The sequence below is a fragment of the Ochotona curzoniae genome, unplaced genomic scaffold, assembly GCF_017591425.1.
Source record: "Ochotona curzoniae isolate NIBS_2020 unplaced genomic scaffold, NIBS_Ocur_1.0 contig_430, whole genome shotgun sequence".
NCBI lineage: Eukaryota > Metazoa > Chordata > Mammalia > Lagomorpha > Ochotonidae > Ochotona > Ochotona curzoniae.
In genome coordinates, this window is record NW_024466219.1 from 23,770,776 (window position 1) to 23,795,395 (window position 24,620).

At 39.0% G+C, this 24,620-nt stretch overlaps 1 protein-coding gene across 1 annotated transcript in view; it reads right to left on the reverse strand.

The window, feature by feature from the left end:
• Positions 1–24,620, reverse strand: part of ESRRG (estrogen related receptor gamma) — a 227,056-nt gene that overhangs the window by 66,570 nt on the left and 135,866 nt on the right. Inside the window, exon 4 of the mRNA XM_040985312.1 lies at positions 746–856. Within this exon, the coding sequence (XP_040841246.1) occupies positions 746–856 (111 nt within the window). The remainder of the gene's footprint in view (positions 1–745; positions 857–24,620) is intronic.

Here is a 24,620-nt window from a genome sequence, read left to right on the forward strand (position 1 = left end):
TTAACAGATTTTTCTGAAAATGGGACACAGTGATTGCCTCAATCTATATTCCACCTCTTCTGAGTTAATGACAAAGAGAATGGGGCTTGCATTTTAGCAATGTACCAGTCATCCTTTCAAACTGCAACCTGGCCTCATAAAACCGCGAGCTCTTTAAAAACAATTCGTAATGCCTATGAGAGCATCGGAGTCAGAATCACCAACCTATGGTTGTTATTAGGAGTGCCCATTCTTGTTTTACCATATTATGAGCTAGAGTGTTAACCTTCTATAGCTCCAAATTAATGAGGCTCCTAATGTATTTTCATTGGGAGGTTGAGCAGTCAAACTCATTTAGTTAGTGAAAACTACAAAAATCACCTTCTTGTGAAATCTGAAACAGCTTCAGAGAACTAACGATCGCAGTAGGATCCACTTTATGTACTTCTGCAAATAAAGGTAACCAGTAAATGTGAAATTCACACTATATAAGCTATGCATTAATATTCTCATGCTCCACAAAGTGACTAGATGAAAAAAAAAAAAAGGCAGGAGAGAGAAAATCATAAACATCTTTCAAAGAAAATAAGAGAGAAAATGAGCAGAGTTACCGACGCTCCTCACAGAAAATCCTTGGGACTGGGCACCATGCTCCTTCAAAGAGAAATATGCTTGGAATCAGAAGGGATGGGCGGGCCAATGCTGATAACACAGCGGGGCAACGGGGATGACATTCTGCGAGATCCGATGCACTGGCTGTACTTACATGGCTTTTTGGCTGGCTGGACCAGCTGAGGGTTCAGGTAGGGGCTGTTCTCTGCATCTATTCTGCGCTTGTACTTCTGCCGACCTCCGCGTACTCTGTCCAGACGCACCCCTGTGGGCAAGACAGGCACTGACTTAGTGTTTAGGCAGTTGTCCTTGAGATCAATCACACATATAAACGGTATTCCCCCAGCGGAGCTTTGAAGACCAACAGGAGAATGTAAAATGAGAGGAATGTGAAGCAGTGGCTGCTAAGTCGAAATTGCCAGTGATTGGAAATCAGACCTACCAGCACAAAACCGACCTGAAAAATGCTTGATGCAAAGCCATCAGAATCGCCATACGGCAGATCGCCAAGTAAATTAATACAAAGCCATTCTTTGGAGCCGATGCCATTTTTTTTAAATTAAAAACATTGGCTAGTTCAGAAGTTCAGACAAGAGAACAAGCCCTTCACCTCCCATCCCACCCACCATGAGATGCAACATAGACCTGTGGAACTGAGCTAGACACAGAGAACCTGCGTATGGCAAGGCAGCAGGACGCGTGGGTTTATTAACCCACACCAGGTCCTGTCCTGTAAGAGGCAAGCATTGTTTCACATGAAAAGGGCATATGTCTCAGAAATGGAAAGTTATTTACATTTTGGCACAGATTTGTATTTTCTGTCATGTGTAGGAAAACTGAGAATTGGGCTGGGTTAAACACAGGATAGCAAAAAGAGCTATCTGAAGGAAGAAGTCAGAAAATTAGGATGTCGGAAGAGAAATATGCTAGTAAGGGAGAGTGGAAGTGATACTGAGGAGAAGGCAAACACTGAATGGCAGGCGTACAACTTTTCCCCAAACAGCAATTAGTTGGGTGAGTTCTGAAAAGTTTTGTGGACAATGTATTTAAAAGCATAAGAAAGGGGAGGCCTCTGAGATACCAGCCAAGATGCACCTGTGCTTGCTGCTGCTTCATTTCCTGCTTAGGTAGACCGTGGGAGGCAGAGGCAACTCAAGTGATTGACTTCCTGCCACCCATGTGGGGGTACCTAGATTAAGTTCCACCCCCTGACTTCCACCCAGCACCACAGAGCCATTGTATGCATCCATGGGAGTAATTTGTGGATGGGAGCTCATCATCCCTCCTGAACTCTCTCAAATTAAAAAAAAAAAAAAATTAAGGACAAATTCAAAGGGAAAGAGAGAAACTGAAAATAAACAAAAGGTGGGATGGACATTATGGCGTAGCAAACAAAACTACCACCTGTGACAGCAGCACTCCATATGGAATGCAGTTCATGCCCTGCCTGGTCACTTCCCTTCTAGCTCTGCTAATGGACTGGGAGAAGCAGAGGAAGAAAAGTCAAGTTCTTGGCCTCTACCTCCCCCATGGGAGACCCGAATGGAGTTCCTGGCTTCAGAGTGCCCCAGGTAGCTTTTCCAACCATCAGGGAGGTAAACGGGTGTAATAAGGCAAAGTTTCATTTCTATGGGGAAGAGCTTGTTAAGAAATTTTAACGTACATATATTATTCAAATGACAAACATTACAGTAATCCGTGGGACAGAGGAAAACACAATTTTTTCATAGCACTTTAAGATATGTTAAGAGTTGATTATCTTTTAGTGAAATACATACACAAATTGTTCTAGCTAAAGCCTGGACTTTCATATTTAAGCATACTATTATTTAAATAAAATTAAGAGATAACTTCTATCACTTAAATAGAAAAACATGTATAAAAAGAAATGTTAGGTATAGTTTTAACTATTCACAGAAAATTTTCATGTTCATGGGTCAAAAGGACAAAAAGAAACCATAGGAATTGGTATTGTGGTATAGTGGGCTAAGCCCCTGCCTACAAGGCTGGGATCCTATATGGGTACCAATTTGAGTCCCACATGCTCCATTTCCAATCCAGCTCCTTGTTACTGTACCTGGGAAAGCAGTAGAGCATGGATCAAGTAAGTTCTTGGGCCCCTGCCACCCATGTGATATATGCAAATGGAGCCCCTGGCTCCTGGCTTCTGCTTGGCCCCGTCCTGTCTACAGTGGCCATTTGGAGTGTGAGCTGTTAGAAAGACAATCTGTGTGTCTCTGGCTCTCCCTGACTCTCTGCCACTCTGCCTTTCTAATAAAACAACATCTATCTTAAAACATTTTAAAAAGGAACTACAATTTTCATTGCTGCTTTTAAGACATTCTGTGCCAATAAAGAAGTTCTACTCCTTTGTCTAATCCCTAATATGTTATTATTGTTGTGACTGCATTGTCTGAAGTTTAACACTTTCTATTTCCTTCCACTGGTACGTTTTTTCTCTTTTTCATGGCTTCCTGTTCAAAATTTTCTCCAAGACTTTTCTTTCTACTTTACAGAAGATAATCACATTCTGTTTGGTTATCCAATATACACTTTCATGTCTTTCATTGTTTTTTTAATTCAAAAAAATACTGGAAGAGAAACAGCTTATATACTAGTGTTGTTCTCACATGCTTATCATCCAAACCTTCAGTCTTGTCTTACTCAGAGGTAGGAAAGGAGAGAGGGAGAGACCACAAGAGGCAGTGACAGCCAAAAGCTAAAAAGGGAGCAAACATTTTACTCATTTTTAAAGTTGTTAGGACTAAGAGAACTCACAGAATACATCTCAATGGGGTTAGCAGCTTCCTAAATTTGCTCCTGAAGCTTGTCAGGAAATACAGTTACCATGAGCAATAGAGCCTCTATATTAATAAAATATGTCCTCTCAGCCCTGAGGCAAGCAGGTGAGTTTCTGAAAACACCGTTCGTGCATCGTGAAGGTCCATGAAGGTTCATCAACAGACTTGACTCCAAGTACAACATGGAAATCATTTGGACACACAAGCCCAGCACACCAAAGCCACCTATCAGCTTAGTTAACTGGGCAAAATCTGTAAAGAAAGAGAAACTCTAAAAACTAGCAACTGTACATCATGGGGAAAAAAAAAAATCACACAGTATCAATTGAAAGAATTTTTCGTATGTGCTATGGCTCACCTTTTCTGTTTGTGTTTGCTCTGTAACTATTATCAAATAATTGGTATTTTCCTTTCTACGTGGAAAATGGAAAAAGGTAAAATCATACCACTTTCTCTGTGCTTTTCACAAATCTCATGGAATATTCTGGTATATATCCCTTACCTCCACCCGCTCCTGTGTGGGTGGAGCAGTAAGTACGCAGGAGTTTATACCTCATCTCATCCCTGCTATCTATTCATTCATCTCACCCATGCCTCTTTCCAAGTATCCAAGAACTGTTAATATTAAACCATGATTTTACACTTTGTTCCGTAAAATAGAAGTCAACTGGAGAAATAGTGTTTTCAACATTTGTAATGTTAGCAGACTGGATATTAGATGCCAGCTCATCAGTACATCATCAAAGAGATTCACTTGCAGGTAGTATCCCTCCAAGCATAGACAAGAGTGAATGGCGATGCTAGAGATATCTAGGGTAAATATGTTTGAAAGGACATAATGGCATATGCATGGGTATCATCACTCCCTGTGTGAAACAGACGCACAATGTAATTTCCAATTCTCCAAATCAAGTCAAAATTAGTTACGACTTCCCTTAGCCACTTTCCAAAATCTGGAAAATATGACTTTTTTTGCATCTTCTGGTAGAAATACCACTATTATCATCAGTCTTGGGTGACTTCATACTAGGGGAAATGTGAGAACCAAAAATTGAATATGACACTAGTACAATTAATTCAGTATCATCCTGTTTTTACAAAAGAAAAAACAAACAAGCAAAAGGCAAGCTACAGATGATAAAATATTTCACAAAAAAAGTGATGGTTCTAGAGTTAAATGACAATACTATTGGTCAAATGCTTTCAATGGAGATTCTATCTCCACTTTGCAATTCCCTTAGATACAGACATAAACCACGGTCTCCAGTTAGAATACACGCAGATGATATAATGGCCGAAAAGACAGATATTTATCTTTGAATATCAGTGGTCTTTCTACTTCCTGCTAGATGAATTCTTTGTTTAGTGGAGCGGCAAGTTTGTTATAAAGCAAACAGAAAGTATGTCATTGCACAAATTAAAATGAGGGCCACACCATGCCATAGCATGTTAAGCCACTGCCTGTAATAAGAGCATCCCATATGCACTCTGTTTCATGTCTGAGCTGCTCCACTTCTGATCCAGCCTGGGAAAAGCAGTGAAAGATGCCTTAGAGTTCGGGTCCCTGCCACCCGTGTGGGAGGCCTGGATAAAGCTGTTGGCTTTGGCACGGCTCAGCTCCAACTGCTGCGGCATGTGAAGTGTGAGCCAGTGGTTAAATGATCGCTCTGTGTTCGCCCTCTCTCTGTGTCTGTAACTTTGATTTTCAAAAAATTAAACAAATCTTTTTTAAAAAGTTAAGATTAAAATAAGGAATGAAGGAGAAAGTGAATATTGAAGGTTGAGAAGTTCTTACAACTATATTTGAAATATATCAAATCTATTCTCCATGTAAGATAAATAAAATCTAAAAAGAAAACTGATAAGGGATCAGTAAGAAATGGAAGGGGCAATAAAATAATCCAATAAGGACATTTTATGTAGTTGCTTATAATTACGATCAATATATCTAACCATCAAACACAAATTCCTATGCATGTGATATATTAGCACATGGATATTATTTAGTAATAATAATTTTGTGAAGAACAACATTTCCTTTGTTAGTGTTCCCAACCATAATTACATAGAAGCTTACTTTCCAATACATGTTAATACTATATCATAAAAAATAAAATAGTTTAATATATTTTCCTAGTTCTTGACCAACTAGCCATATCAATTCTCATAGGTTCCTTAACCTATTAGTCTCTTTGTGTACAGAGCATACACCTTGATGTTTTTTACAATTATCTAATAATACTACATCATGGATATTATATAAACGTACATTTAAAATATTTTATAAGCCTTAAAATACCAAGTGAAAATAAAGATATTGCCTCCATGTCATTATCTCTTTGAAATATCACCTTATTTAGGTCTGAAATACGTTTTTCCATGACAATTCAAAGAATGCTAGTCAAATATTGGGATTATTTGATTAAAAATTCACATCAATAGTAGGTACCCTGTTTTATTTATTGGTCATCTCTTTTACCAATAAAATCACCTAGAGGTGTCACCACTTTAGGGAAAAAAATCACACAGAAATTAGTCCATTTTATTGGAAAGAGTGTTTTACCTGAGCCTCGCTGTAACCACACAACACAATATAGAGAATTTAAATGCCCCAAACCAACCACTTTAGCAGAAACAAACAGTACTATTAGCATTGGGACCTCAAAAATCTGGATTTATGATAAACAGCATCAATGTAATCCAAATATTTCCACCTGACATGACAGAACTGTCTGTTTACACTTTTACAACCTTAAACACAATTTCTGCCTGGACTTCACTTGTAAACTGCTTTTGAAAAAAGTTTTCAAGATTTCTTGCAGGAAATATTCACAATGAACGTTGTTTGACAGTATTTGAAGTTAATTAAGGCAATTGGGTTTTTCAGGTGTGTGGAGACTGTCATTATCTTCTTTCCTTAAAGAAAAAAACGTGTTAATGCTTGGCATTCCCCATCTCATCGAAAGTTTCCCACTGTTTCTTCTTTCACATACTGCATATGCCCACATCGCCACAAGGGGATTACAAATCTTAGACACTGTCAGAATTTACAAAATTGGGAAAGCAAGAGTAGGGCAAAGAGGAAAAAAATATGCTGTGAGGCAAATAGTCACCAATAGAAGCAAAACGGTTCAGCACTAGGTCTTCCTAGGTCAGCTAATTTTAAGCCTACATTTTATGCTCATATGCAGATTTTTTTATAATATATAGTCCAAAGTCAAAAGTATTTTTCACATTTTTAATAGAACAAAGTCAGAGGCGTTTCATAGGATAATAAAAAAATCTTCCCTTTGGAGAATCACACAAGATGCTCTAGCCTACTTTCCGGATTTAAAAATAAGACCATTATTGTGTTGTTTCTAAACAAAAGTTGTGTAAAACCCATTAATTATAGAGACCCTTGGAATACATAAGAAAAATACACATATGTGAATACTCAAAAAAGTTATTGAAAAATGACTTAAAAGATAAATTTATTATGGTGAAAAAAAAAAGATTGGAACCCAAGCAGTTTGTTCATAAGAAGCATTTTCCATGAACTTCTTGAAGATGCTCTACATGTATGCATTTCAAAATTCTGGGGAGCCAGCTCTGAGTTACAGTGGGCTAAGATTCTATCTGCCATACTGGCATCGCATATGGTTGTTGGTTCAAGTCCTGACTGTCCTATGTCTATTTTACATCCCTGCTCTTATGCCTGGGAAAGCAGCAGGGCTCCAGCATGCACATGGGAGACCTGGAGAAGTTTCTGGATCCTGCCTTGAGCATGGCCCAGCCTCCATGGTTGCAGCCATCTGGGGGCAGTGGGAAGTGAACTAGCAGATTGAACATCTCTTTCTCTGCCTCTAGCCTTTTCTCTGTAATTCTGCCTTTCAATAAAATAACTCTCAAAAAAATTTTTTTTTGCAACAGTGCATCTTTTAATCCCATGTTCAACAAAACTGAAGTCTCCTCATAGTCATATCAAGTTCCTAATAATTTCTAGAAGACAAATAAATCATTGTGTTAAGTGTCATCAAGCATGACTGAATGAGGTGAACGTTCTGGAAGGGCAAGCCTTCTAAAAGAACAGAGGATGAGCAGTGAACCTGTGGCTTTGGTATCAGATTGCTTGGACCATCCACAGCCAATATCAGCATGCCTGGTTTGAGCCTAGCTATTCCACTTCTGAGCTCATTTCCTGAGGACATGCACTGTGGGAGGCAGCGGATGACTGCTCTAGTTCCCACGTGGGAAATCCTGAAGGAGTCCTGGGCTTCCGGCTTCAGTTTGGGCACAGCGCTGGCTGCTGTGGCCACTTTGGGGACATGAACTGGAGGACAGGAGATCTCTGTCTACCTGCCTGTCTGCCTTCAGATAGAATGAAAGTAAATAAACTTTTATGTAAAAAAACCAAAAGGAAGAAAGGGTAAGGATGGGAACTTAGTACTGCACGCTATGTCCCCCGATGCTGCAGCTCCCTTTGTTATCTGACACAGTCTTCTCCCTTCCTTTAGGATGACAGTATCTACGGATGCCCTTGAATTCTCTGGGGAACGACTATAAACACTAGATGGAGAAAGTCCCCTTCAGGAGCTGCCAGCAGAGGCAGATGAGCAGAGTCACGCACAGCAGCAGGGATGTGCTGGGAGCCTTAGCTGGGGTTCTCCATCGGGAGGAATCCTGACGATCCAAACTTAGAGTAGGGGTGCGAATTTCTACACTTCTCGGTAAGTGGATGAGTGAAAATGACGTGTCTACTCCCATGTATACTTCAGGGAGAATCTAATCACATTAAGTCCTACAAGGCAACAACAAAGGGTAACAAGCAACCTCAAGATGCCTTCTATAAATACCACTGCAACTGGTAACCAGCAGTCATTGGTGACTCAGGGCTCGGGACATCCTAGGTTGGGCTAGTTCTTTACATACATGAATATTGTTTAGTCCTGTAGCAACCCTCTCAGGCCAGTGCCGTGAGGACCCATTTCATGGATGAGAAAGGTGGAACCACAAAGAGGCAGAGTCAGCAGAGAAAATCTGCAAGAAGGCATGCTGAAGCGCTGTGCTGATGCTGCTCTGCTGCCATCCCAATCTATTTTTGGAAAAGAGCATTTGGTATATATTCCTGAAAGCAGATGCACAGGCAGATCAAAGCAGTTACTGAGGGGAGCATTACTTGTTAGCACAATCCATGGCAAGAGTGAAAAGGTAGGCAGGATGAAGAAAGTGCAGAAGCGAGGCGTACTCCCCTCGCCACCGCCGGCCTCCACCCCCCATCTGCCCAGCCAAGGTCTGGTGCCTCTGCATCTAGAACATCCTAAATCAGGAGAAAGGCAACAAACTAAAGTGAGCACAGGGATTCAGTTCCTCTGCTTTTCCACAGAGGCAAGAACCCAGAGACAGACATTTCCTTTTTCCTGTTTCTTCCTTGGAATATCAATGCAAATGAGCCTGGGTGTATTTTGCCAGTACCTTAGAGCAAGTGAGACATTGCAGCTGAATTTTACAGTTCAGAAGGGAGGCCCAGACGGCCAATTTTCCACTAGACACCCAAGCCAGTGATCACATTGACTTCTGCTGGAATATCATGACCACAACTCGGGAACTTTGGAAATTGCTCGGGTGCATGTGGAAAGACTGTAACGTCTGCTGATAGAAAAAAAGTCACGCAGGGAGTGGAACTGCATATCCATTAACCAGACTTTTTTCCTTTTTTTTTTTTTCAAACTGAGTCCTCAGTCACTAAAAGAGATAAAAGCCATGACTCACATTAAAGCCTCCTTGCTCTACAGATGAATTAACAATTAGCAAGGGGAAGTCTTTCGTTTTGGTCTCCTGATAGCTATCTGGACTATTAAACATGTGAGGCTTGCATAGGAAATTACGAAGGCAACCTCCCTCCAGTGCACATTCAAGTTGCATCCAAATACACCGGCAGATTTTTGAGCGTAGGACATAGCCCCGAATAAATTCCTTCTATGTTTTTTTTTTTTCTCCTTCCAAGATGTGATTGACTGCTCTCAGCTGATTCTGGGGCTCGTGTGCTAAATTTATTGCCTGAATCGGAGACAAAATTGAAATGACAGAAATTTGAAATAAGAGTAAACAAAATCTTTAGCAGGGGAAATGTTCTCTGAGAGGTAAAGTTGCCATGTCTGAAGCACAGAGCCCTCATCTATGACACATACAAGTACAAATTAGGTCACCGGCAACAGGTGACACGCTTTAATTGAATGTCTTCTGTCTGCAATTCTGACAAAAGGTGAATGGAAATAAATGAGTCTGGCAAGACAGCCCTGAGCCTTACAATACCCAATATCTCATTATTTTTAAACAGCTATCTATAAACTGATGCTGACAAGCCTTGAGCCTTTTATTTCTGCTCAAGATGAGGTGGCTGCAAAGGGGGGAGAAAAAAAGAAAAAGAGAGGCATCCAGAACACTACATTAAACATGCAATACCTACCATTATCACTTCCCCAATGTAATTAAAGGGACTCTCCTATTCAAAAGGCACTATTTCTTTCTTTGCTCGATGTCAGGAAAGAGAGAGAATGGACAAATGTGGCCGCCTTGTTAAATATAGACATTATCTTTTTTTCTATTAATTATAAACCATAAAAAGATATAACTGTGGTTTCTACCTGTTTAAACCATATTTTGTCTGGTTATTATTTAGTACTAGTGTCTTTCCCTTTATCCTTTTTTGAAATTGTCTTCTCATGGGCATAGCTATGAGTTAGAGGGCAAAGCCATGAAATGTGGTCATGCTGCAATATCAAGACAAGTGATTCTACTAATTCACAATTCAAGTTAGAACTGGAGGCAGTGAATCTAAACATAACAATCATAGTGATAACAATGATCAGAACCCCATGGAGCTACCCGGTATAAACACAAAAACACAAGCACAAATACTAATTTTTGCACAACTTAATGCTTGCTAAAAAATGTATTACATATACAATAAATCAAGAAGGCATATGCGTTGGTGGGCTGAGAGCTGCAGTAACTATTCCTTGAGTGAAGAGGAATATAGACCAAACCTCAGAACCAGAAATGGCAGACAAGGATCCCAAAGAGAAAATGGACTAAAACAAAGTGGTAGAAGATAAAGGTGGCCTGGGAGGCTGGGGACCATTTAGGTCCAGCCTGTGAGAGGCTAGATTACATGGACAACCCAGGAAGGGTTTACGAAGCTCGAAGAGAAGTTACAGAAATTCTAGTAGAAGAAAATTTCAGTCCTGGATATTTTGTTAGTAATTCAACGAAGAAAACAAACATCACTTGCCAGTGACTTAAACAGAAATTCTGATGTCAATTATAAAATAACAAGAAAGCATGATAGTTGGTATTTCTCAGGTGATCATTATAATTGCACTAAATTGAGGATTCAAAATAAACCAAATCAAGGCAGGACTTCGGCCCAGGTGTTAGGATGCTAATTGGAATGCCTGCATCCCAGCCCAGAGCCCCTGCTCTCCTGACTGGAGCAACCTAGCAGGCAGCCGGTGATGGCTGCAGGACGCAAGTCCCTGATGCCCAGGTGAAAGAACCGTTTCTCTGGCTCCTTCCTGCCCCATCTCTCAAATAAATTCAATAAAGAAATGTAAAGTAAGTCTGATCTAAGAATGCAGTACACATTCTCAGGGCATGTCTAAGGAGAATTCTACTGAATGCATAAAATTTGGAGGAGAAAACCAGTTCAACAAACATGAAATGTAAGAATTAATATAACGTGTTCAAATCTCACACCAATGAGAGTTTCTTTACGATCCTGCCATACTTTTCATTTCCTATGATACTGGCATAGTAACAACAACAACATAGAACACCACAAAGGAGTGTTGTGTGTCAACGAAAGCATGAATAATCCTATTTAACAACTCAGTATTCCGGGGCTGGTGTCGTGGCATAATCGGGTAAACTGTGACCAGCAGTTATGGTCTTCCACGTGAGCACTCGTTTTGAGTTCCAGCGATTCCCCTTCCAATCCAGCTGCTAACACACCTGGGAAAGTAGCAGAGGAGGGCTCAGGTCCTCAGGCCCCTGCACCCAGGTGGGAAGTCTGGAAGAAGCCTTTGGTTCCTCATGTCACACTGGCCCTGTCCTGGCTGTAGCAGCCATTTCGGGAGTGAACGGGCAAGTGGAAGCCCTCTCCCTGTTTCTCCATCTCCTCCTTTCTGTAGCCCTGTCTTTCAAATAACTGAATCTTAACAACAACAACACTTCAGTATTTTGTTAGAGGTGAACTAAACAGAAAACCAAACTGATTTTTCATGTTGCTAGTTGTGAGCCATAGGTACTCTATTTGAGTTAGTAGAGAGGAATATAGTGAAATAAATAAAAAATAATGAATATAAAAAATTGCTAATTATGCAATATGTAGATTTGGGCCACATCGAACCCAGAGGTCAGGGAGTCCATCCCACCTGCCACATTAACAGCAGCATCCAAGCCGTGACACCATCAGCCACTGCCTCTGGCATATTAGCAGGAAGCTGAATCAGAAACAGAGAAGCTGGTGTCCCAACAGTAGCTTAACCTACTGCATTACAGTGCCTGCCCCTTCTTAGCGATTCTTATTCAGTTTGCTTTTCTCAATATGCTAGTATATTGTAATTGTAGAAGGCACAAAAAAAAATAACAAAAGAATGGAAAGATTGTGAATGGAAAGGCAATGAGTTGACTGGAAGAATTTAATTGTCTAAAATTCTCCTGGATAGCATAAAAACAGCACTTTATTACTGGGACTACATTAGCTAGATACTAAGCAGAACTAACCCTTGAGAACTATGTTTCATAGTGAATACTGAATAAGAAAGATCACAGGTCCCTCTTTGACCAATGAAGCAAACCATTCTCTTCCCGAGACATTTTTATTGCCCTCCTGCCTGGAAGCAGATGAATGAGAATGATCACATGCTAAGCTTTCTCCCAGGCCCTATGAATGAGATGTTGTACTTAAAAAGATGGAAGTGACCCGCAAATTCAGACTCCGACAACTGCCTTGGCAGTCAGAAACATCAACATACTTCACATCTTAAATCAGGGAAGACCAGAGCCAAATGGATAACGTTAATGAACCAGGAGCACAGAAGGCTTTCTGGCACAGGCCTGCGTGTTCCCCTCACACTGACCTTGGCCAAATGCATTTCCTTTTGTTCTTGACGATAATAAAGCAAATAAAGTGCCCATGTTTGAAAAATGCTTCTAGCTTATTACTGCATTAAGAAAAGATCAATGTCTGTTGCACATTGCTGTGGAGACTGAAGTATAGGAAATCATGAACAGCTTCAAATCTGCATGCATTTTACAAATAGACAGATGAAGTCCAGGAGGGTATGACCAAAGAGCAGTTCTTTTGAAAACATTCAATGGTAAACTGGTAGATGTTCTGTTGGTAATGAAATTTCACCTAAGATTTTAAAAGGCATTTTGGCTACAAGCAGATTTGATTGATTAAATATATCACCGTGGGCAGTGATTCATCACAATACCTACAGATATACTTTTCAAACAAGGCAGCTGTCCCATATTATCAGTAAAGGACTTATCTGACACCTTCAGTGGATGCGTGAAATCACGCAGGACCAAACGCAAGTCATGTTTTCCTACACATACACAAGTGCAAAGTCTTTTCCATCCTAATCAAGCATTCATCACAAATTTTGGCTATAGCAGTTGCAGGATGAGGTGGAATAGCAAAACTGTCGCAAGTTGGTGGCCAGGGGCCAGAGTGACAATAAAACAAATTCAACTAGTGCTAATAACATCAGAATCCAATACCAGAGTACCAGTTCAAATCCTGGCTGCTCCACGTCTGACCCAGCTTCCTGCCAATGCACCAGGGAGAGTAGTGGGAGATGGTTTGAGTACCTGGAGCTCTGACATGCTTGCACAAGACCTAAGTGGAACTCCTGGCCCCTGGTTTCAACCTTACTGTGCTTTGGCTGTTGTAGGGGTGAAGCAGCAGATGGGGAGATTCCCTCCGTCTCTCTTTTTAAAACATCAGTAGCTATTTAGAAAGCAGGCTTTAATCATAATCATTCTTGCATATAAGCATAAATTCAATTATGTCAAAACTGCTTAAGTTATTCTAAAGGCTACAATTTGAAATACTAATTTGAAAACACTATTTAGTATGATTTCAGGTATAATAATAATACATAAAACATAAAAGTTTTCATTAGAATTAATTTCAAACAGTATAGGTTTAATCATACATGCTCAAACTTAGCACCTAATAGTTCAGAACGCTAACTTGTTTTGGCCCAGACAAGTTCTCGTAAAATTCTCATGCTAAACCCTGGTCTTTACAGGTATTCACAGTGAATAGCAGCAAAAGCTTTCTTGAAATCAGTCTATCATGTTTGCTAAACATTTTCAGTTTTTTTGAAGCAATGTCTTTCTGTACAGGGAAATCTGCAGGAACTAGCAATTCAGTTCTCCATGTCCAACCGGTATATCCTCACTGTCACTAAGACCATGATAAACATCACCATTGGGAATTAGTGGACAAAGAATGTATCTTCTGGTGGCTGGGACCCTCTGTCTCCCATCTTCCTATATTAGATAGAAAAGAAGGCATTTGAATGAAAAAAGAAGAGGATATTGAATCTTTTTGGAATAGTTCCATGAAGAATTAGGACTTGGGGATTAACAGTGTTGCCTTTGGGTTAGTAGATCATAGACTAAAAGGAGCAGAAGCTTCTGTGAAAATAGAAAACTAGGGAGAGAAGAACCAGCATCGTAGCATAACAGGTACAGTGTATGCCTGCAATGCTGGCATCCCTTAGGAAGGCCTGACTGAGTACTGGCTGCTCCACTGTTCATGCAGCTCCCTGCTAATATCCTGGGAAAAGAAGCAGAAGGTAGCGCAAGGGTTTAGGTTCCTGAGCCCACAAAGGAGACTGCTCGGATGAAGGTGCTGGCTCCTGACTACAGCCTGCCCCAGCCATGGACACTGCAGCCACGGCCATTGCAGCCATGGACACTGCAGCCACTGAGAGACGTGAATCTCCAGATGGCAGACCTTTACATAGATAGATAGACAGATAGAGAGATAGATAGATAGATAAAGTCTGATTTCCAAATATATAAATAAATTTTTTAAATTAAGGGTAAGAGAAATGGTCCTGAGTATGGAATATGTCTAATCAAGATATCTATGATGGAAATGAAAATGAAGGAAATTTCCTTTGAAAAGATGTACATGTTTTTAAAAAATGAACCATACATTTGAAAGAAGATGGTAAATCAGTTTTCTACGAGTATCTCAAAAATACACAAGTACATTCTGAGCAAATAACTGTTCCCCAGATTTAAACGATGAGTTTTGAATGTGAAATGTTAAATACTGGACAGCTAGCTATAGGCAGTACACCAACATTATATCATGGCAGTCAAGATTATTAAAAATATAAACTTATTATCAAGAGATGCCAGGCAAACCTGTACCCCTGCTGGAATAAATGGCTAAATTCCATTGCTCCTGCTAGGACCAAATCACACCAGGAATAGGAACCTCAGAGAGTCACCGACTTCTTCCCACATCTGTATTTCAGAAATTTACTTTAAAACCTCTCATCTCTGCTGTCATCGAGAGAACTAGAACGGAATCCCCTTGGAGGCTGTCACTGCAGGGCCCTAATCAGTCAAGAGGGCTGCTGTTGGGCAGCATGAGGCCTCCGCTCCATCTACTGGGGCTTCAAGGTTGGCCTCGCCACACTCCGAGTCCCTGCTGACCAAGGAAATGGAAGACCGTGAAATTGAACCCAAGTTACCACACGGCGGGTCAAGAAAGCACAGCCACAGGTCCCCAAAATAGCCCAGGAGCATTCTTTACTATCGCAATAGAATTTCTCTCACAGTCTTGGGATGAGAAAAAAGTGCAGCCCTTAGATTCCAAGTTAAAAACAAATAAACCCTAATGGAATAGACACAACTCAGATCACTCCTGCTTAACCACTCCGTAAAGAAACAGTATAGCTAAGAGTTTGTGTAACCTCAAGGAAAACAGACAAACAAAAACTACTCTGTCTGCATTCCATCTCCCCCAGCCCCATCTGACTATTCAATTTAACCTAATATATATATATACATATATATAATCTAATATATACATACATATATATATATACACACACACATAACTCAACAGTGTTTAATAGAATAAATCTGGCTTTGTGAATCAACATATTCTATTTTTTAAATGCTGTTTAAAGAAAAAAGTTGTAAGTGGGAAGAACTGGCATTCTTCCATGCCTTTCTTGCATAGCTACTACTGAAACTATTTCAGATTTCAAATATTTTCTCAGCACTGCTTTCAAAATGTACATGTCCTTTATATAATTGTTTTATGTAAAATGCAACATATGTGTTTTATTGCTACTTATAACAGCACAGAAAATAAAAAAGATGCTATTAGCCCAGTGTTACAGATGAGGAGAACTGAGCGAAGTCCTCTGTTTTTCCATGCGTCCCTCCAGAAATGATTCACTTTACCCAAGAGGTAGGGTGCAGTAAGTTCAGATTAGTTGTACGCTAAATATTGTATGTGTTGAAATGTTCCAGAGCCCAAGGTGCCAAAAATCTTTAGTGAAATACATTTTTAGCAAGAAAAAAAAAAAACACAGCTGAAATTATATAATTATCATACTGCTATCCTAGCAAGAAATCATACCAGTATGTGTTCTGTCCAAAACCAAGATAAACTGTAAAAGCTGTGAGATTTGGTAGGGACTTGGTATGAGGTTTAAAGTTTGATTCCCTGTTGCTTCTTGTGGATGTGCGCCTTTTGTTTGTAAGTTTGTGTTTATTCTTTAAAAGAGTGGCAGGGAGAAAGAGAAAGAGATCTTCGATCTGCCGGGTAGCTACATAAATGGCAGCACCCATGAGGGCTGGGCCAAAAGCTCAGGAATTTCCTCGGAACCTCTGCCCACAGACTTGGGCCATCTTCTACTGTGTTCCCATGCACTTTAACAGGGAGCTGTACTGCAGTGCAGCAGCCACGTCTTGAACTGGCACCCATATAGGATCTGGCATTGCAGACGGTGGTTTAACCCTCTGTGCCACAGCACAGGGCCTTAGATTTATCAAGGATGAGAAACGTTTAAAGAAATATCAGGAGATGAAAATTATGGCATGAATTCCGCAGATCTCCATTAAGTCATAACTAATAAAAGTCATGTGTTTAGTATTTTCATCTAAAAGTCATCTTCATGGATTCATTAACCAATGAACTCTACATTTCAACCCCATTTTTACAATGTAAATGATAACACAATAAACAACCTGAATTTAGAATGCACAATTACAAAAATCAAAGAGTCACATAGAAAATTGGAGAGTAAATAAATCCCAAAATATTCACTGAATGACTAAAACAGGGAGAAAGCTTGACCCAACATCTGTGAGGAAATATATTCAAAATTAAAATGTCATTCATTTCAAGCAACATTAAAATGCTTGTTTGCGAATGTGCATGATTTTTAAAAAATCGCTACGGCATACAACGTAAATACAAATGTAGGATCAACTATGCATATTTCATCAATTCCACTAATCGAGTCCAATAACAAATAAATAAGAAGAAAACTTTTATGTAAAAAGTTATTTTTAAGAAAATTTCAGGAAGCAACAATATTCTACTCTTCACATAATGAAATGGGTATATATACAATTAGTTTAGAATCACGGAATTGATTTCTTGAGTTAAAAATTCACATTGCTTTCTTTTACATAAAACCTAAAGCAAATTAATGGCAAAATTAAAGATGAATCAAGTTTAGCTCTTAGAAGTGTGCTAACCATTTTTAAATATAACCCAATAATTATGCAACTATTAAGTGAATCACACAGAGTTCTATGTCAGTTTCTCCTTTAACAAGGAGGCAGATAGTCCAAATAACTTGGGTTTTCCAAACTTTCATTTATTGGTAGTGTTATGCTATTTAAAACTGCATTTTATTCTGCTTGTAACTTCCACATCTGCTGTCTGAAGCTCATATGATAAACGAGAGCTCAATAAATAAATTCACCATAAAGATGCTTCAATATAAACTGGGTATTATAAATCTCATATATATCTCTGATAAACTGACAAGAAAAATAAAATAATCAGATATGTACTGTAGACATTCAGACATCTTTAGTACTGTAAACAAGAAAATCATGTTTTTAGAAAAATGATAATTTGCTCCATAATTTATAATAACGCTCCAAATGAATGTTTTGGATTAAAATGGAAGTATTTTTGAAAAGTCCAGGGCATTTAGTAATAGCCAGACATATTGATTACAATATGTGTCCACAGTGAACTTTAAAAAGAAAGCAGAAGCAATTGTATTGTAATCTGATAAAGAAGCATTCGGACCTTTGGGGAAAGAGTTAATGAATTATAGATCTGAGACCAGGTTTCCTGAATTCACCGTAAACTTTCACTCTAATAGTTAAAGTAGATGTCTGTCAAGCTGCTTATGAGGACAAATTTATGGAAAATAAGCAAGAGTACAGCTTTGTTCTTATTAAGAAACATGAATATGTATGTAATTTTAGCCAGACTAAATTAACCCAAAAATGAATAAATAAAAAAATAAGGACAATAATTGTTGTCACGAGAGAAGACTTGCTTCCCTTCCCCCCTCTTAAAAGCCTTTATGTTTTATGGCTTTAAAAAAAATGACAATTTAAATAAACCCATCTGGAAGAAACAAAAGAAAAAGATTCTGCAAATAAATCACCAAGGAGCAAGCAACGTAGACAGTTTTCTCGCTCAGGAATAAGCTTTCTTAAAGCCAGAGGAGTCTGCAGGTTAAATACTGTGTTTGATAAGCACATCATACATGAAAATGAGTGTCCATGCAAGCAGCCTGTTATTGCTGAGGTGTGTCCATCTCATGAGCATGACTCTTCATTTGGAAAGGTTACTGTGAGCCATTAATCTTCATTTTATATTAAACATCTTTTGCAGCTGCCTAAGCTCTGAATAGAATAAGATTTTATTTAGGCAGCAACAGCAAAAGTATGAAATGAGTATGAAACGTATCACAGATGGTTATATTAATTTGTGGGCATAGTACATTACTGTGTTCATATGCTGGGTAATGCTCAATCATCAATTATAAGAGCCAATATCAATAAGCAAGTAAATTATACCTGTTATTTCCTCTTTATTTCTAATCTAAACGGTTTGACTGAAGTCCACTGATCATTAAGGGTTTTAGCGTATGAAATAGGCACTGAGTGACTTTAGATACAAAAACCGTTCAGCTATTATCTCTTTCATCCCCTTGGCCTACTGTTTCTTCTAGAACATTTTGATATGCAAAGAGCTGCGAGTAAGGAGCTACTGCATTAAACAAGCAGCCAAAACAAAGTCAAGATAATCTGAATAGTTGTATTAATAAATTATTATGAATGAACTCCTGTACTGTCAAACACATGTAGAATTAAATTACTATAATTACAATGCCTTAATATTCTAGATACTTCTAATATATTATCCACCTCTGTTTCGCAGACTTTATAACACGGTTTTAACACCGAAATAATTTTACAAAACATTTTCCTGGCGATCATTGCATTTAATTATTACAAATCACTAGTATGTCCTATACCTTCTTTAAAGGTCTGAGAAGTTCAGCAACTCTGTGAAATTTCTTTAAATGACAAGAAACAGAAGGAAGGAAATAAGGAAAAATAACAGAACATAATTCCCCATGTTTCCAAAGTGTTTTGGAAACCTCTTAGGTGCTCGGAGGAATTGCAGCCCACAGGACGGAGTCGAAGGGCTGGCATCTAACACATCAAGTGTGCATCCTTAAGGAAAAGGAAATGAACACAGAGCCAAAGGAAATGCTAAAATTTGATCTCAAACTAGAGATAGTGTTCTTGACCAGAATGGAGAAACTCAAAGAAGAAATCAGTTGCTAAAGAAAGAAACATAATTTGTGTTTGTCAAATGTCAGATGCCCTTGCAAAATCCAAGATAAATTACATCAGTCTTCAAACTAATCGAGGTGAGAACGCAGGACTGGTGGTGTGAACTTGAATTAACCAATACAGATATTTGAAAATCTAAGTGTATATTTGTTCTGTTGAAACTAGAATAGAAAGAGTAAGATCAATCTTGGAAAGGAATCATAAATATAGATAAGAAGCAGTAAGTGGAATCAGAGAAGAAAACTAAAATTGATTTCAAAAGCAGAAAAAAAGAAATTAGTGACTACTGCACTGCAGAATTCAAAGGAGGAGAAGCCACTAAAACAGGAAATAACACATAAATCTGGAGTGAAATTTTAAAAAAATAACAATATAAAGATAACATAGGCATATAATTGCAAAATGTAATAAAATTGCTTATATTAAAAATGGTGGGCCTGATGTGATGGCTCAGTGACTAAATCCTTGCCTTGCATGCGTCAGGATCTGACAGAGGTGTCAGTTCGTATCCCATCTCTCCCACTTTCCATCCAGTTCCCTGCGTGTGGCCTGGGAAAGCAGTTGAGGGTGGCCCAAAGCCACCTGTACACACATGGGAGACCTGGGAAGAGGTTCCTGGCTTCAGACTGACTCAGTTCTGGCCATTGCAGTCACTTGTGGAGTTAACTAGAGGATGGGGCTCTCTCAACCTCTCCTCTCTATAAATTTGCCTTTTCAATAAAAATAAATAAGTCTGTAAAACAAATTGTATGGGTAGGGTGGAGTGCATGGGTTGCACTGCCAGCTCTGCTCTTCATTCCAGCTTCTCACTGCTGGTCCACACCTGGAGGGCAGCAGGTGGAAACCGAGTGAGCCCCTGTTCAGTGTGGGAGATTTGGTTTGAATTCTTGGATCCTGTTTTCAGTCCAGCCCAACCCTGGCTATTGTAAGAATTTGGGGAATGAGTGAGTTCAACATATGCCTTTGTCTTTCTCTGTCTCCCTTTCAGGCTGTCCAATAACAAAACATAGTAAAAGTCCTTTAAAAGAAAAAAATTAAAATAGCATAAATACATTACTTCCAGACTTTTAATCAACTGATAAAATATGTTCAATATCTCAGATCTTTGCTTAAACCAAAACTGCTAACAGAACTACCAATATATAATTATCATAGTATTGTTATACCAATAAGGAAATAACTCTATCCTACTTTATTGCTCTATTTATGTATATATTAAAGATAATCATATAGGAGTTGCGACATATTCTTATTTTTCCTGAACATAGCATGGGGGAAAAACAGATCAAAATCGAAGGAATATATCAATACACAATTGAAATATAGACAATTATCATTTTCTTCCAGAAAAAGCACAAAAGCTTCATGTTACCAACAGGTCTAAGAGTCCATGTCACGGGACTAGATTAACTAGGATGTCTGTTACTTTTTGGCAAAATTCCAGGAAAAAAAAAATCTTACAGTAGGTAAAACTGTGGAATACTTCACAGTATTTTGAATGCTATGAACTCAAAACACTGAACAACCAACAGCCTTGTATATGGAAATGTTACATACAATTTAATAAAAGAATTCGGATATATACATAAAAGGGAGCTTTAAGATTGATTTCTTCCCTATCTGGAATTTAGAAAAGCATGAAGACTGCTGAAATCCTATACCCTGTGATGTTTCCTTACCAGGAACATCATTGCTTCCACGGCTACAGTTACAGAAAACGAAGACAGAGTACAGAAATACTGGTTTAGTAATAAAGCCCCAAGAGGCTGAATATTTTTCTGTGAATTTAATTCTTCAAATGTATGTAAGATTATCTGATGCATCATTATAATATGGAAAAGTGTTACAAGAATTACAGACACATGCCTTTTTGTATAAAAGTGTTTCAGGCACATTGTCCCAATTAGAGTCTAATTCAATACTGAAAAGATGGGGTACCGATATATGTTACTCCCTGTCTCTCACAGTTCTTGGTTTATTGATACATGACCTTTTTTTGATACATGATTTCCATGGCTGAAATCTTAAAGATTCATGAGCACTCCACAGTAATAATGCGGCATTCCATTTATAGAAACAATTGTGACAGGACAGCATGTTGCTTGGTCTTTGTTTCTGATTCCAGGTTCCAGAAACCTATAGTCCTTGGACTTGGAATTTCCTGGTGTCAGAATGTGAAGGGCCTCTTTGATTCACTGAAATGATGCTTGGTTGATCCACACACAACTTGAGGAAGGAAGTTGGAATCCAGGTACAACAAGCCTTGATCAGAAACTTGGAATGTTCAGTCTCACTCCTCCCTAACTTTAACAAGGGGAGAGAGTTAGGAGACGGAGTTAATAATGTCTAATAACTGAAAAAAATCATAAATGGAATTCTGTAAATTTCTCGGTTGGTGAATATATCAGGGGACTGGGAGGGGGGGTGAACCTAGAAAGGCACTGAAGCTTCAATGTCATCATACCTTACGATGACAGGCCTACGCTAGCTTTAACATGACAATTACTATTATCTTCAATTCTACTCTAAAATTATTGGAAACTCCCTACCACTCGTTTTGGTAAAATGATCAGTGGGATCTGATACTAACTCTAGGTAGAAAGGATCAGAATTGAACTGAATGCTTAGACAACAAATGACCACCCAAAAAATTAGAAAACGTATTGGGATCGGAAAACAACCCAGAATGACGCAAATCCAATAGCAACAGAATCTAGATCTGGGTGTCTTAATATCTTTAAACACCTCAATGAATTATGTTTTCTTGGACAAACAGTAGATAGGGACTGCGGCATGAAATCTATCAAAAGAACGTGGTCACTTTTTTGTATCAAAAATGCAAGAACTGAGCCATGATTGCAAGAATGTGCCAAATAGTCACCAGAAGTCATCTTAATGGGACTGCCTACAGATAAATTTGTGACAATTGGAAAAGCAGAATACGTGATCATATAACACATAGTACCAGCTGAATAAAGCAGGAAGCAATGAGTCCAGAATAACATCAGCAAATAACTGAATAAACTGACAGAGAAAGTTAAAACAAACAAACAAACAAAAAAGCATATCTTTTTTTTTTTTTTAAAGATTTATTTTTATTATTTTTTCATTGGAAAGGCGGATATACAGAGAGGAGAGACAGAGAGGAAGATCTTCCGTCCGATGATTCACTCCCCAAGTGAGCGCAACGGCCGATGCTATGCCGATGCTATGCCGGTCCGAAGCCAGGAGCCTCTTCCAGGTCTCCCACGCGGGTGCAGGTTCCCAAAGCTTTGGGCCGTCCTCGACTGCTTTCCCAGGCCACAGGCAGGGAGCTGGAAGGGAAGCGGGGCTGCCGGGATTAGAACCGGCGCCCATATGGGATCCCGGGCGTGCAAGGCGAGGACCTTTAACCACTTGCGCCACCGCGCCGGGCCCAAAAAAGCATATCTTAAACTATAACTTCACCTAGTTCTTACTACTTTTGAAGTGGAAAAGAACATATTTACAGTGGACAAGCCTGGTAGGTACCCCAGTCAAATATTCAAATCAAATGAATGTCATCAGTCATGGGACCAGGGACAATTATAGGCCACCTGATTATGATATAGTGAAGTCATTGCATCATTTCTGTGATAACTGCTAACAAAGATTATGAGTTTACTCATTTAAAAAAAAATCCCAAAAACCCAACTATAAAATAACGGGCCTGTGATCTTCGAATGTATCAGTCACGAAAATCAAAAATACAACATTCAAGTGCAATTTCTATTGCGTGTCGATAGACACACATTGGCCTTCCTTTCCAGTAATTCTCTGAAAGGTTTGAGTTTAGCCCTGTTCTTGCAGTGTGGCTCACTCTTGGTTCTATCATCCATTTCCTTTTCTTTTCTGCAGACTTCAAAATGTTATTGTTATCTAGTAGCAATATCACCACATTGTCCATTTAACTCTCAATATTCTTTGCCTACCCCCTGAGCCTATAGTTTCTGTTCATTTCAATGATGTCAGAAGGAGCACAGTCTCAGGATCAGGCTGCTGCCTTGCTAAAAACCTGCCACCAGCGATAATTGGAAGACGATCGGAGTCCTGCTTTTCCATTGATGAAGCAGCTCACGGACCTCCCTCGTCTGCCCCTTGGATTTACTCTGCAGCATAGGGACTGGTAGGCTTCTCGTTTTACAGAAGGGGGGAAGTGAGGCAGATCCAGTGCATAACATGGATTATGGAGCACCAGGAATATTTCTAACATCAGTCCCAGTCGGCTGCCGTCCTGACATAGCAAAACCTCTCTGAATTTCAGCACTGAGAAAGAAGAAAAAAGGAGACAATTAGACAAAAAAAAACTGCCACTGAGATAAGTTGGTATTGTTCCTGCTGCTCAGTGTGAGGAACAGCCACAGTGCCATCTCAATGAATGTGTGGGAGACTACAGCCATCCATCTCCCGTTCCACTGTTGTTCGGCTTTGTAACTACAACAGACACTCCTTTAGAGCTAACCGCACTTTTAGACGTAATAAGAAAAAAAAAAGAACAAAATCAATTATACTTGTTGGTGGACTGTATATATCGGAGACAAAACTTTACTGTTTTAATTAAAAGGGAATACAGGCCTATTGTTTCAAAGACATTAAAAAAGGCAGTTTAAATCCTGACACACTCTCTCTCTCTCTTTCTCTCTCTCCAAGTCCATCTTTTTCAAGTGGAACATATACAACAAGCATGCTAACCACACTTAGCAGATTGGTTTCTGATAACACTCAGCTCTAAATAATTAACTAGTTGCATTCTAATTTTCCCTCTTAAAAATCCAACTTTACAATTCTACCATGTTACATACTTCTGTTAACTTTGGACAGTTGTACAGTTTAAAGGAATTAAGTAGACTTGCAGGCAAAATTGAACTAAACCAGAAATAAGTTACTCCAGGATTTATTTCATTCTCACTGACTGAATTTTAATAGTAGTATGAATATTGAAAGACGAGAAAAATCTCTTCTGTGCGAAACAAAGAGACAAATAATGCAGGCATTTAGACCTCTGAGGGTCAAATCCCTGCTCCTTCATTTTTTGGACATGAACTTGGTCTCTGTGGGCCTTGGTTTGCTCTTCTGTAAAATGGGCATCAAAATAATATCTCCTGGAAACATGATGACTAAATGGCTTAGATTCCTGGTTCAAAAAAAAAATGCTAGCATTCTTAAAATTTACATTTCCATGACAATTACCTTTTACTGTTCTTTGGGCTTTGTTTTGGTCCTTTGAAATTCCTTTATATGTAAAAATCAAATCAAAATGTGGATTATGTTTTTCAGGTTGCT